Consider the following 16,045-nt stretch of genomic DNA (forward strand, 5'->3'; position numbering starts at 1 on the left):
AAAGCCGGACAGTTTTCAGATTCATCAATTATCAATATTTCAGCTAATCAATGACCATTAATAACAGTCAATCAATGATCTATCATTGAGGACAGCTAATCAATAATCTATAATAACAGTCAATCAGTGATCTATCATTGAGGACAGCTAATCAATAATCCATAATAACAGTCAATCAGTGATCTATCATTGAGGACAGCTAATCAATAATCCATAATAACAGTCAATCAGTGATCTATCATTGAGGACAGCTAATCATTAATCTATAATAACAGTCAATCAGTGATCTATCATTGAGGACAGCTAATCAATAACCTGTCAGTTGTCATGGCCTCTACTTCTTCTTCCTGTTTATGTCATCATCTGTTCTGAGCATGTGCACACTCCGTAGAGAAAACCAGGACTGGATGAGCAGTAGTACTGGGACCAGGACCCAGAGTCCGTTAAAGAAGACCAGGTAGACCCACAGGTAGAGCCAGTTAGATGTGTTCAGGCTGGGACTGCCGGCCAGCCAGTCAGGGGCAAAAGTCATCCAGCCACCATACAGCTCGCACACGCTCAGAGCGATCTGGAGGAAGTGTCTGAAAGGAGATGGTCCGTCTAAATGAGCTGACAAAATGAAGGTCATATCGCAGTACTACTGTAGAACTACTGTAGAACTACTGTAGAACTACTACTGTAGAACTACTGTAGAACTACTGTAGAACTACTACTGTAGAACTACTGTAGAACTACTGTAGAACTACTACTGTAGAACTACTGTAGAACTACTGTAGAACTACTACTGTAGAACTACTGTAGAACTACTACTGTAGAACTACTGTAGAACTACTGTAGAACTACTACTGTAGAACTACTGTAAAACTACTGTAGTACTACTGTAAAACTACTGTAGTACTACTGTAAAACTACTGTAGAACTACTGTAGAACTACTACTGTAGAACTACTGTAGAACTGCTGTAGAACTACTGTAGTACTACTGTAGAACTACTGTAGTTCTATTGTAGTACTGTAGTACTACTCTAATACTGTAGTACTACTATAATACTGTATTATTGTTGGCCTACTGTAATACTAATGTAGTACTACTGTAGTACTGTAGTACTACTCTAATACTGGAGTACTACTCTATTTTTTTAGTACTACTCTAATACTGTCGTACTACTAATTACTGTAGTATTGTTGTACTACTGTAGTACCACTTTAATACTGTAGTACTACTCACCACTACTAGTACTACTACTCACTACTCACCTGTAGTACCTGTCCTGTAGTACTGTGTGTATTTATATCTCACCTGTAGTACCTGTCCTGTAGTATTGTGTGTATTTATGTCTCACCTGTAGTACCTGTCCTGTGGTACTGTGTGTATTTATGTCTCACCTGTAGTACCTGTCCTGTAGTATTGTGTGTATTTATATCTCCCCTGTAGTACCTGTCCTGTAGTACTGTGTGTATTTATATCACACCTGTAGTACCTGTCCTGTAGTATTGTGTGTATTTATGACTCACCTGTAGTACCTGTCCTGTAGTACTGTGTGTATTTATATCTCCCCTGTAGTACCTGTCCTGTAGTACTGTGTGTATTTATATCTCCCCTGTAGTACCTGTCCTGTAGTACTGTGTGTATTTATATCTCACCTGTAGTACCTGTCCTGTAGTACTGTGTGTATTTATATCACACCTGTAGTACCTGTCCTGTAGTATTGTGTGTATTTATGACTCACCTGTAGTACCTGTCCTGTAGTACTGTGTGTATTTATGTCTCACCTGTAGTACCTGTCCTGTAGTACTGTGTGTATTTATGTCTCACCTGTAGTACCTGTCCTGTAGTACTGTGTGTATTTATGTCTCACCTGTAGTACCTGTCCTGTAGTACTGTGTGTATTTATATCTCACCTGTAGTACCTGTCCTGTGGTACTGTGTGTATTTATATCTCACCTGTAGTACCTGTCCTGTAGTATTGTGTGTATTTATATCTCACCTGTAGTACCTGTCCTGTAGTACTGTGTGTATTTATATCTCCCCTGTAGTACCTGTCCTGTAGTACTGTGTGTATTTATATCTCACCTGTAGTACCTGTCCTGTAGTACTGTGTGTATTTATGTCTCACCTGTAGTACCTGTCCTGTAGTACTGTGTGTATTTATATCACACCTGTAGTACCTGTCCTGTAGTACTGTGTGTATTTATATCTCACCTGTAGTACCTGTCCTGTAGTATTGTGTGTATTTATGTCTCACCTGTAGTACCTGTCCTGTAGTATTGTGTGTATTTATGTCTCACCTGTAGTACCTGTCCTGTAGTATTGTGTGTATTTATGTCTCACCTGTAGTACCTGTCCTGTAGTATTGTGTGTATTTATGTCTCACCTGTAGTACCTGTCCTGTAGTATTGTGTGTATTTATGTCTCACCTGTAGTACCTGTCCTGTAGTACTGTGTGTATTTATATCTCCCCTGTAGTACCTGTCCTGTAGTATTGTGTGTATTTATGTCTCCCCTGTAGTACCTGTCCTGTAGTATTGTGTGTATTTATGTCTCACCTGTAGTACCTGTCCTGTGGTACTGTGTGTATTTATGTCTCACCTGTAGTACCTGTCCTGTAGTATTGTGTGTATTTATGTCTCACCTGTAGTACCTGTCCTGTAGTACTGTGTGTATTTATGTCTCCCCTGTAGTACCTGTCCTGTAGTATTGTGTGTATTTATGTCTCACCTGTAGTACCTGTCCTGTGGTACTGTGTGTATTTATGTCTCACCTGTAGTACCTGTCCTGTAGTATTGTGTGTATTTATGTCTCACCTGTAGTACCTGTCCTGTAGTATTGTGTGTATTTATGTCTCACCTGTAGTACCTGTCCTGTAGTACTGTGTGTATTTATATCTCACCTGTAGTACCTGTCCTGTAGTACAGCGTGTATCAGCAGTATGGCGATCAGAGATGTTACTATAACAGTGATCAGTTCGATGGAGACAATGGTTGGGTCAGAGGTCAGCCAGCGCCGGTCAGCTTTCCCGTACTCCTTCCCTGATGGTGAGAGAGACCGAAGGGTCAAACACTAAGGGTACAGGTGAGCACAGACAGGTACATGCAGGTGCATTAAAGTAGTGGATTCACACCTTTAAATATCAAATTTTTGACAGAACACTTACAGAGTTCAGCCAGAGGACCTTCTGACATTTCCACTGTCCCACCCAGAGACATGTAAACAAACGGGCCCTCCTTTATAAACAAACAACCAGAGACATGTAAACAAACGGGCCCTCCTTTATAAACAAACAACCAGAGACATGTAAACAAACGGGCCCTCCTTTATTAACAAACAACCAGAGACATGTAAACAAACAGGCCCTCCTTTATTAACAAACAACCAGAGACATGTAAACAAACAGGCCCTCCTTTATAAACAAACAACCAGAGACATGTAAACAAACAAGCAGAGACATGTAAACAAACAACCAGAGACATGTAAACAAACAGGCCCTCCTTTATAAACAAACAACCAGAAACATGTAAACAAACAACCAGAGACATGTAAACAAACAACCAGAGACATGTAAACAAACAGGCCCTCCTTTATAAACAAACAACCAGAAACATGTAAACAAACAACCAGAGACATGTAAACAAACAGGCCCTCCTTTATAAACAAACAACCAGAGACATGTCAACAAACAACCAGAGACATGTAAACAAACAACCAGAAACATGTAAACAAACAACCAGAGACATGTAAACAAACAGGCCCTCCTTTATAAACAAACAACAAGAGACATGTCAACAAACAACCAGAGACATGTAAACAAACAACCAGAGACATGTAAACAAACAGGCCCTCCTTTATAAACAAACAACCAGAGACATGTAAACAAACAACCAGAGACATGTAAACAAACGGGCCCTCCTTTATAAACAAACAACCAGAGACATGTAAACAAACAACCAGAGAGATGTAAACAAACAACCAGAGACATGCAAACAAACAACCAGAGACATGTAAACAAACAACCAGAGACATGTAAACAAACGGGCCCTCCTTTATAAACAAACAACCAGAGACATGTAAACAAACGGGCCCTCCTTTATAAACAAACAACCAGAGACATGCAAACAAACAACCAGAGACATGTAAACAAACAACCAGAGACATGTAAACAAACAACCAGAGACATGTAAACAAACGGGCCCTCCTTTATAAACAAACAACCAGAGACATGTAAACAAATGGGCCCTCCTTTATAAACAAACAACCAGAGACATGTAAACAAACAACCAGAGACATGTAAACAAACAGGCCCTCCTTTATAAACAAACAACCAGAGACATGTAAACAAACAGGCCCTGCTTTATAAACAAACAACCAGAGACATGTAAACAAACGGGCCCTCCTTTATAAACAAACAACCAGAGACATGTAAACAAACGGGCCCTCCTTTATAAACAAACAACCAGAGACATGCAAACAAACAACCAGAGACATGTAAACAAACAGGCCCTCCTTTATAAACAAACAACCAGAGACATGTAAACAAACAGGCCCTGCTTTATAAACAAACAACCAGAGACATGTAAACAAACGGGCCCTCCTTTATAAACAAACAACCAGAGACATGTAAACAAACGGGCCCTCCTTTATAAACAAACAACCAGAGACATGTAAACAAACGGGCCCTCCTTTATAAACAAACAACCAGAGACATGTAAACAAACGGGCCCTCCTTTATAAACAAACAACCAGAGACACGTAAAAAAACGGGCCCTCCTTTATAAACAAACAACCAGAAACATGCAAACAAACAACCAGAGACATGAAAACAAACAGGCCCTCCTTTATTAACAAACAACCAGAGACATGCAAACAAACAACCAGAGACATGTAAACAAACAACCAGAGACATGTAAACAAACAACCAGAGACATGTAAACAAACGGGCCCTCCTTTATAAACAAACAACCAGAGACATGTAAACAAACAACCAGAGACATGTAAACAAACAGGCCCTCCTTTATAAACAAACAACCAGAGACATGTAAACAAACAGGCCCTCCTTTATAAACAAACAACCAGAGACATGTAAACAAACAGGCCCTGCTTTATAAACAAACAACCAGAGACATGTAAACAAACGGGCCCTCCTTTATAAACAAACAACCAGAGACATGTAAACAAACGGGCCCTCCTTTATAAACAAACAACCAGAGACATGTAAACAAACGGGCCCTCCTTTATAAACAAACAACCAGAGACATGTAAACAAACAACCAGAGACATGTAAACAAACAGGCCCTCCTTTATAAACAAACAACCAGAGACATGCAAACAAACAACCAGAGACATGTAAACAAACGGGCCCTCCTTTATAAACAAACAACCAGAGACATGTAAACAAACAACCAGAGACATGTAAACAAACAGGCCCTCCTTTATAAACAAACAACCAGAGACATGTAAACAAACAGGCCCTGCTTTATAAACAAACAACCAGAGACATGTAAACAAACGGGCCCTCCTTTATAAACAAACAACCAGAGACATGTAAACAAACGGGCCCTCCTTTATAAACAAACAACCAGAAACATGCAAACAAACAACCAGAGACATGCAAACAAACAGGCCCTCCTTTATTAACAAACAACCAGAGACATGCAAACAAACAGGCCCTCCTTTATTAACAAACAACCAGAGACATGTAAACAAACAACCAGAGACATGTAAACAAACAACCAGAGACATGTAAACAAATGGGCCCTCCTTTATAAACAAACAACCAGAGACATGTAAACAAACAACCAGAGACATGTAAACAAACAGGCCCTCCTTTATAAACAAACAACCAGAGACATGTAAACAAACGGGCCCTCCTTTATAAACAAACAACCAGAGACATGTAAACAAACAGGCCCTGCTTTATAAACAAACAACCAGAGACATGTAAACAAACGGGCCCTCCTTTATAAACAAACAACCAGAGACATGTAAACAAACGGGCCCTCCTTTATAAACAAACAACCAGAGACATGTAAACAAACGGGCCCTCCTTTATAAACAAACAACCAGAGACACGTAAACAAACGGGCCCTCCTTTATAAACAAACAACCAGAGACATGTAAACAAACGGGCCCTCCTTTATAAACAAACAACCAGAGACACGTAAACAAACGGGCCCTCCTTTATAAACAAACAACCAGAAACATGCAAACAAACAACCAGAGACATGAAAACAAACAGGCCCTCCTTTATTAACAAACAACCAGAGACATGCAAACAAACAACCAGAGACATGTAAACAAACAACCAGAGACATGTAAACAAACAACCAGAGACATGTAAACAAATGGGCCCTCCTTTATAAACAAACAACCAGAGACATGTAAACAAACAACCAGAGACATGTAAACAAACAGGCCCTCCTTTATAAACAAACAACCAGAGACATGTAAACAAACAGGCCCTCCTTTATAAACAAACAACCAGAGACATGTAAACAAACAGGCCCTGCTTTATAAACAAACAACCAGAGACATGTAAACAAACGGGCCCTCCTTTATAAACAAACAACCAGAGATATGTAAACAAACGGGCCCTCCTTTATAAACAAACAACCAGAGACATGTAAACAAACGGGCCCTCCTTTATAAACAAACAACCAGAAACATGCAAACAAACAACCAGAGACATGCAAACAAACAGGCCCTCCTTTATTAACAAACAACCAGAGACATGCAAACAAACAGGCCCTCCTTTATTAACAAACAACCAGAGACATGTAAACAAACAACCAGAGACATGTAAACAAACAACCAGAGACATGTAAACAAATGGGCCCTCCTTTATAAACAAACAACCAGAGACATGTAAACAAACAACCAGAGACATGTAAACAAACAGGCCCTCCTTTATAAACAAACAACCAGAGACATGTAAACAAACGGGCCCTCCTTTATAAACAAACAACCAGAGACATGTAAACAAACAGGCCCTGCTTTATAAACAAACAACCAGAGACATGTAAACAAACGGGCCCTCCTTTATAAACAAACAACCAGAGACATGTAAACAAACGGGCCCTCCTTTATAAACAAACAACCAGAGACATGTAAACAAACGGGCCCTCCTTTATAAACAAACAACCAGAGACACGTAAACAAACGGGCCCTCCTTTATAAACAAACAACCAGAGACATGTAAACAAACGGGCCCTCCTTTATAAACAAACAACCAGAGACACGTAAACAAACGGGCCCTCCTTTATAAACAAACAACCAGAAACATGCAAACAAACAACCAGAGACATGAAAACAAACAGGCCCTCCTTTATTAACAAACAACCAGAGACATGCAAACAAACAACCAGAGACATGTAAACAAACAACCAGAGACATGTAAACAAACAACCAGAGACATGTAAACAAATGGGCCCTCCTTTATAAACAAACAACCAGAGACATGTAAACAAACAACCAGAGACATGTAAACAAACAGGCCCTCCTTTATAAACAAACAACCAGAGACATGTAAACAAACAGGCCCTCCTTTATAAACAAACAACCAGAGACATGTAAACAAACAGGCCCTGCTTTATAAACAAACAACCAGAGACATGTAAACAAACGGGCCCTCCTTTATAAACAAACAACCAGAGATATGTAAACAAACGGGCCCTCCTTTATAAACAAACAACCAGAGACATGTAAACAAACGGGCCCTCCTTTATAAACAAACAACCAGAGACATGTAAACAAACAACCAGAGACATGTAAACAAACAGGCCCTCCTTTATAAACAAACAACCAGAGACATGTAAACAAACAGGCCCTGCTTTATAAACAAACAACCAGAGACATGTAAACAAACGGGCCCTCCTTTATAAACAAACAACCAGAGACATGTAAACAAACGGGCCCTCCTTTATAAACAAACAACCAGAAACATGCAAACAAACAACCAGAGACATGCAAACAAACAGGCCCTCCTTTATTAACAAACAACCAGAGACATGCAAACAAACAACCAGAGACATGTAAACAAACAACCAGAGACATGTAAACAAACAACCAGAGACATGTAAACAAATGGGCCCTCCTTTATAAACAAACAACCAGAGACATGTAAACAAACAACCAGAGACATGTAAACAAACAGGCCCTCCTTTATAAACAAACAACCAGAGACATGTAAACAAACGGGCCCTCCTTTATAAACAAACAACCAGAGACATGTAAACAAACAGGCCCTGCTTTATAAACAAACAACCAGAGACATGTAAACAAACGGGCCCTCCTTTATAAACAAACAACCAGAGACATGTAAACAAACGGGCCCTCCTTTATAAACAAACAACCAGAGACATGTAAACAAACGGGCCCTCCTTTATAAACAAACAACCAGAGACACGTAAACAAACGGGCCCTCCTTTATAAACAAACAACCAGAAACATGCAAACAAACAACCAGAGACATGTAAACAAACAGGCCCTCCTTTATTAACAAACAACCAGAGACATGCAAACAAACAACCAGAGACATGTAAACAAACAACCAGAGACATGTAAACAAACAACCAGAGACATGTAAACAAATGGGCCCTCCTTCATAAACAAACAACCAGAGACATGTAAACAAACAACCAGAGACATGTAAACAAACAGGCCCTCCTTTATAAACAAACAACCAGAGACATGTAAACAAACAGGCCCTCCTTTATAAACAAACAACCAGAGACATGTAAACAAACGGGCCCTGCTTTATAAACAAACAACCAGAGACATGTAAACAAACGGGCCCTCCTTTATAAACAAACAACCAGAGACATGCAAACAAACAACCAGAGACATGTAAACAAACAGGCCCTCCTTTATAAACAAACAACCAGAGACATGTAAACAAACAACCAGAGACATGTCCACAAACAACCAGAGACATGCAAACAAACAACCAGAGACATGTTAACAAACAGGCCCTCCTTTATAAACAAACAACCAGAGACATGTAAACAAACAACCAGAGACATGTCCACAAACAACCAGAGACAACAAACAATGCTTCATTACTAATGGAAGTCTCTGAAATCTGATTGGTCGTACCAATGTCAGGTGCACAATGACATCATAGAAAAGCCAGACCATGATCCATCTGTCCACAGAGGAGCTCCACCCACCAAACCTGTGAGTCAATAAAACTGCTGTGGTCAGCTGGACGCCACATGCCAACAGAGACACAATAGAGACCAGCGACAGGCCAGGGGGCACTTCTGAGTCCATCATCAAACACAGCAGTATCAGTAGAAGAAGAATCTGTAGTTCTTGTTGAGGTAAAGCAGCAGGAGGACCAGTAGAAGAAGAATCTGTAGTTCTTGTTGAAGCAGAGCAGCAGGAGGACCAGTAGAAGAAGAATCTGTAGTTCTTGTTGAAGCAGAGCAGCAGGAGGACCAGTAGAAGAAGAATCTGTAGTTCTTGTTGAGGTAAAACAGCAGGAGGACCAGTAGAAGAAGAATCTGTAGTTTTTGTTGAAGCAGAGCAGCAGGAGGACCAGTAGAAGAAGAATCTGTAGTTCTTGTTGAAGCAGAGCAGCAGGAGGACCAGTAGAAGAAGAATCTGTAGTTTTTGTTGAAGCAGAGCAGCAGGAGGACCAGTAGAAGAAGAATCTGTAGTTTTTGTTGAAGCAGAGCAGCAGGAGGACTAGTAGAAGAAGAATCTGTAGTTTTTGTTGAAGCAGAGCAGCAGGAGGACCAGTAGAAGAAGAATCTGTAGTTCTTTGTTGAGGTAAAACAGCAGGAGGACCAGTAGAAGAAGAATCTGTAGTTCTTGTTGAAGCAGAGCAGCAGGAGGACCAGTAGAAGAAGAATCTGTAGTTTTTGTTGAAGCAGAGCAGCAGGAGGACCAGTAGAAGAAGAATCTGTAGTTCTTGTTGAGGTAAAACAGCAGGAGGACCAGTAGAAGAAGAATCTGTAGTTCTTGTTGAGTTAAAACAGCAGGAGGACCAGTAGAAGAAGAATCTGTAGTTTTTGTTGAAGCAGAGCAGCAGGAGGACCAGTAGAAGAAGAATCTGTAGTTCTTTGTTGCTCTGTTAGCGGATGTAGTCCCTGTAGATCCTCAGTCGTATTCTCAGACTCTGACTTGACTGAACCGTTTGAGCATGGAGTGATACCATAGGCTCCGCCCTCCCTGTGTCTCTATTGGTTGTGTTTTTTCCAAAGCCTTCCCCTTCATCCTTATTGGACAGCTGTGGTCAACACCTCCTTCCTGCCCTTCTCTCTCTAACTGAGACTGCAGAATGAAAACACCTGTTTCATTTGAGCAGGACTTTCACCTGGACAGGTGTGAATATGGAGAAAGCCACTGATAAACCTGCCTGAAGCCATTGTGTTTACTACTGTCAACAAACAAACAATCAAACAGAGAAGAAAACAGGCTCTCTGGACAGATAAATGAGGAGTCAGACAATGGTTCTGTGCTCAAACTAGCCTTTATTTGGTGGTGTTCAGGTGATTAACACACCTGGTCAGTGAATGACAGGCAGACAGATAACATGAGTCACACAGGAAATGTTCTTTGGCATCACATAGTGTTTACATCAAAATAAAAATGACAAAGGTAAACATAAACAAACAAAAGATGATGACAGAGTATAGCTACAGTCAGGTAAAAATTTGATCTCACAAAGAAAAGTCAGTATATACCCTTAGTTTGACCTGGTATATACCATCAGTTTGACCTGGTATATACCATCAGTTTGACCTGGTATATACCATCAGTTTGACCTGGTATATATCATCAGTTTGACCTGGTATATACCGCCACATTGACCTGGTATATATCATCACTTTGACCTGGTATATACCGCCACATTGACCTGGTATATACCATCAGTTTGACCTGGTATATACCATCAGTTTGACCTGGTATATATCATCAGTTTGACCTGGTATATACCGCCACATTGACCTGGTATATATCATCACTTTGACCTGGTATATACCCCCACATTGACCTGGTATATACCATCACTTTGACCTGGTATATACCGCCACATTGACCTGGTATATATCATCAGTTTGACCTGGTATATACCGCCACATTGACCTGGTATATATCATCACTTTGACCTGGTATATACCGCCACATTGACCTGGTATATATCATCACTTTGACCTGGTATATACCGCCACATTGACCTGGTATATACCATCAGTTTGACCTTGTACATACCATCAGTTTTACCTGGTATATACCGCCACATTGACTTGGTGTATAACATCAGTTTTACCTGGTATATACTGCCACATTGACCTGGTATATACCCTCAGTTTGACCTGGAATATATCATCAGTTTGACCTGGTATGCACCATCAGTGTGACATTTTATATACTATTATTTCAACAACTAATTACATACCCTTACTTTCACCATGTAACCTTGACCTTGTTTAAACCTTCCATCTGACCCAAATATAACATTATTGTGACTGCCTCTGAATGTATTAATACCATCCCTCAGACTGTGGGTATACCATCCCTCCGACCGTGTATATACCATCTCTCCGACCGTGTATATACCACCCCTCCGACCATGTATAAACCATCCCTCAGACTGTGGGTATACCATCCCTCCAACCGTGTATATACCATCCCTCAGACTGTGGGTATACCATCCCTCCAACCGTGTATGTACCATCCCTCAGACTATGGGTATACCATCCCTCCGACCGTGTATATACCATCCCTCCAACCATGTATAAACCATCCCTCAGACTGTGGGTATACCATCCCTCCAACCGTGTATATACCATCCCTCCGACCGTGTATATACCATCCCTCAGACTGTGAGTATACCATCCCTCCGACCGTGTATATACCATCCCTCAGACTGTGGGTATACAATCCTTCCGACCGTGTATATACCATCCCTCCGACCATGTATAAACCATCCCTCAGACTGTGGGTATACCATCCCTCCGACCGTGAATATACCATCACTCCGACCGTGTGTATACCATCCCTCAGACCATGTGTATACCATCCCTCAGACTGTGGGTATACCATCCCTCCAACCGTGTATATACCATCCCTCCGACAAGTGTATATACCATCCCTCCGACCATGTATAAACCATCCCTCAGACTGTGGGTATACCATCCCTCCGACCGTGTATATACCATCCCTCCGACCGTGTATATACCATCCCTCCGACCATGTATAAACCATCCCTCAGAGTGTGGGTATACCATCCTTCCGACCGTGTATATACCATTCCTTTAGACTGTGTGTAAACCATCCCTCAGACTGTGGGTATACCATCCCTCCGACCATGTATATACCATAACTCCGACCGTGTGTATACCATCCCTCAGACCATGTGTATACCATCCCTCAGACTGTGTGTATACCATCCCTCAGACTGTGGGTATACCATCCTTCCGACCGTGTATATACCATCCCTCCGACCATGTATAAACCATCCCTCAGACTGTGGGTATACCATCCCTCCGACCGTGTATATACCATAACTCCGACGGTGTGTATACCATCCCTCAGACCATGTGTATACCATCCCTCAGACTGTGGGTATACCATCCCTCCAACCGTGTATATACCATCCCTCCGACCGTGTATATACCATCCCTCCGACCATGTATAAACCATCCCTCAGACTGTGGGTATACCATCCCTCCAACCGTGTATATACCATCCCTCCGACCGTGTATATACCATCCCTCCGACCATGTATAAACCATCCCTCAGACTGTGGGTATACCATCCCTCCGACCGTGTATAAACCATCCCTCAGACTGTGGGTATACCATCCCTCCGACCGTGTATATACCATCCCTCCAACCGTGTATATACCATAACTCCGACCGTGTGTATACCATCTCTCAGACCATGTGTATACCATCCCTCAGACTGTGTGTATACCATCCCTCAGACTGTGTGTATACCATCCCTCAGACTGTGTATATACTATCCCTCAGACTGTGTATTTACCATCCCTCAGACTGTGTATATACTATCCCTCAGACTGTGTGTATACCATCCCTCAGACTGTGTGTATACCATCCCTCAGACTGTGTATATACCATCCATCAGACTGTGTATATACCATCTCCCTGACACTGTGTATACCATCCGTCAGACTGTGTATATACCATCTCTCAGACTGTGTATATACCATCCCTCAGACTGTGTATATACCATCCCTCAGACTGTGTGTATACCATCCATCAGACTGTGTATATACTATCCCTCAGACTGTGTATTTACCATCACTCAGACTGTGTATATACCATCCGTCAGACTATGTACATACCATCCCTCAGACTGTGTGTATACCATCTCTCAGACTGTGTGAATACCATCCCTCAGACTGTGTATATACCATCTCTCAGACTGTGTGTATACCATCCCTCTGACTGTGTATATACCATCCGTCAGACTGTGTATATACCATCCCTCTGACTGTGTATATACCATCCCTCAGACTGTGTTTATACCATCCGTCTGACTGTGTATATACCATCCCTCAGACTGTGTGTATACCATCTCTCAGACTGTGTGAATACCATCCGTCAGACTGTGTATATACCATCTCTCAGACTGTGTGAATATCATACGTCAGACTGTGTATATACCATCTCTCAGACACTGTGTATATCATCCCTCAGACTGTGTATATACCATCCCTCAGACTGTGTGTATACCATCTCTCAGACTGTGTGAATACCATCTGTCAGACTGTATATATACCATCTCTCAGACTGTGTGAATACCATCCGTCAGACTGTATATATACCATCTCTCAGACACTGTGTATATCATCCCTCAGACTGTGTATATACCATCCCTCAGACTGTGTATATACCATCCCTCAGACTGTGTTTATACCATCCGTCTGACTGTGTATATACCATCCCTCAGACTGTGTGTATACCATCTCTCAGACTGTGTGAATACCATCCGTCAGACTGTGTATATACCATCTCTCAGACTGTGTGAATATCATCCGTCAGACTGTGTATATACCATCTCTCAGACACTGTGTATATCATCCCTCAGACTGTGTATATACCATCCCTCAGACTGTATATATACCATCTCTCAGACACTGTGTATATCATCCCTCAGACTGTATATATACCATCTCTCAGACACTGTGTATATCATCCCTCAGACTGTGTATATACCATCCGTCTGACTGTGTATATACCATCCCTCAGACTGTGTGTATACCATCTCTCAGACTGTGTGAATACCATCCGTCAGACTGTGTATATACCATCTCTCAGACTGTGTGAATATCATCCGTCAGACTGTGTATATACCATCCCTCAGACTGTGTATATACCATCATCTTTTGTTTCTCTGTGGTTATTAAGCAGTGTAATCGGTTATACAGACAGAGGAAAACTAACAGACTATTCAAACATTTGAAAGTAAAAGATCTCATCCAACAGCAGAAGGAAATTTTGAACAGAACATCATGATGTAACAGGAGGCCATCAGAGGAACACTGACAACAACATGGTGGATCAGTTTGGGGAACTTTAGTGAAACCTGAGTGGAAACTAAGGAAACCTTAAGAGGAGAACACTGGTGGAATGTTAGAGGAACCAAATTTTCAGGGAATGTTAGAAATACCTTGTTGGACTCTTATAAGACCAACCAGAGAGGGAATGTTGGTTAGGAACCTTACAGAACCCTAATCAAGCCCTGCTGGAACTTTCAAGGTTCTCCTTAGATGGATTCACCAAACGGTCTGGTTTGGGTTTGGTGTTTCCACAGCCATTGTCCCCTTGATCAGTAGACAGGGTTTTAGGCCAACACTGAGTCTAGGACCACGACAGTACTGGTCCAGGACAGTATCGGTCCAGGACAGAACTAGTCCTCTATTCTGGTTCCCTTCTGACACTTAACAGTGTAAATGAAAACAGTTCTGTACTGAACCAGATTGAGTGGAACTGGACTGCGTGCTGGAAAGATCAGAGAACGTTGAGGACCATCAGAGGACCCTCCTGAGACTAGCACCATGTTCCTAAGCGAGTTCTTTAACAGAACCCTGTGGGGTTGATTATCGGGCTCTCGTGGTCCGTTACATGCTGGTGATTGATTAGAACATGATTATTGATCATGGCTCTAAACTGGAACATAAACTGTAAAAACACTAATCTCCAAACTTTTGTTTTTGTTGTTTTTGATCCGTCTGAGAATTTAATACTAACCTTCTCAAACTTCATACCAAGGTTTGACCTCGAGCCAACATCCTGGTTTCCTGACCACTTCCTGTTTGTAGATGAGTGTTTGTAGAGCGCCGTGTTAATCTGATAAGCTTTAATATGAAACATGAGTAGGGATCAATAATCAATAATCAATAACAGAACAGCTGATGACTCTAGAAGAACCATCCAACATCATCAGGACCATCTAGGGTTCCTCCTCTCGCTCCTCCTCAGCTCCTCCTTTCTCCTCCTGAGGCAGCGTGGACGACAGAGCGTACGCCACATCAACGCCCTCTGACATCACAGAGAGCTCCGCCTCCTCACCGCCCGCCTCCTCATGTTCCTCCACCTGCTTCTCTAGCTCCGGTTCCTCCTGCCCTCCCTCCTCCCCCTCCTCCTTCACCTCCTGCTCTGCCTTCACCTCCTCCTCCTCCTCCTCCTTCTCCTGGTCCAGAGGAGCCAGCTGGGCGTGGACCTCAGTGAAAGGGAGGTCCTGGTCCATGCTCAATGGGGACAGCTGGACCTCAGCCTCGGCGGGGACGGCCTCCGCAGGCTGGGGGGAGGAGTCAGGGGGTCTGGAGTCAGAGCTACTGCGAGGCTAAAAACGAGGACAGTGATTGGTCAGAGGACGAAAACGAGGACAGTGATTGGTCAGAGGACGAAAACAAGGACAGTGATTGGTCAGAGGACGAAAACAAGGAAAGTGATTGGTCAGAGGACGAAAAACAAGGAAAGTGATTGGTCAGAGGATGAAAAACAAGGAAAGTGATTGGTCAGAGGACGAAAAACAAGGAAAGTGATTGGTCAGAGGACGAAAAACAAGGAAAGTGA

General features: G+C 42.0%; 2 protein-coding genes across 2 annotated transcripts in view; both read right to left on the reverse strand.

Annotated features, from left to right (window-relative positions):
• Positions 1–13: 13 nt before the first annotated feature.
• Positions 14–9,675, reverse strand: ebpl (EBP like). The gene is made up of 4 exons (XM_041782089.1): positions 9,087–9,675; positions 3,154–3,223; positions 2,890–3,028; positions 14–581 (listed from the first exon to the last, which is right to left on the reverse strand). The coding sequence occupies exons 1-4, from the start codon at positions 9,264–9,266 to the stop codon at positions 335–337; spliced, it is 636 nt and encodes a 211-aa protein (XP_041638023.1). The 5' UTR covers positions 9,267–9,675; the 3' UTR covers positions 14–334.
• A 773-nt stretch (positions 9,676–10,448) lies between these two features.
• Positions 10,449–16,045, reverse strand: part of LOC121506321 (caveolae-associated protein 2-like) — a 35,033-nt gene continuing 29,436 nt past the window's right edge. The window contains exon 6 of the mRNA XM_041782083.1: positions 10,449–15,812. Coding sequence (XP_041638017.1) covers positions 15,420–15,812 — 393 coding nt within the window. The 3' untranslated portion in view covers positions 10,449–15,419. The remainder of the gene's footprint in view (positions 15,813–16,045) is intronic.

Source organism: Cheilinus undulatus, linkage group 24, assembly GCF_018320785.1.
Source record: "Cheilinus undulatus linkage group 24, ASM1832078v1, whole genome shotgun sequence".
Taxonomy (NCBI): Eukaryota; Metazoa; Chordata; class Actinopteri; order Labriformes; family Labridae; genus Cheilinus; species Cheilinus undulatus.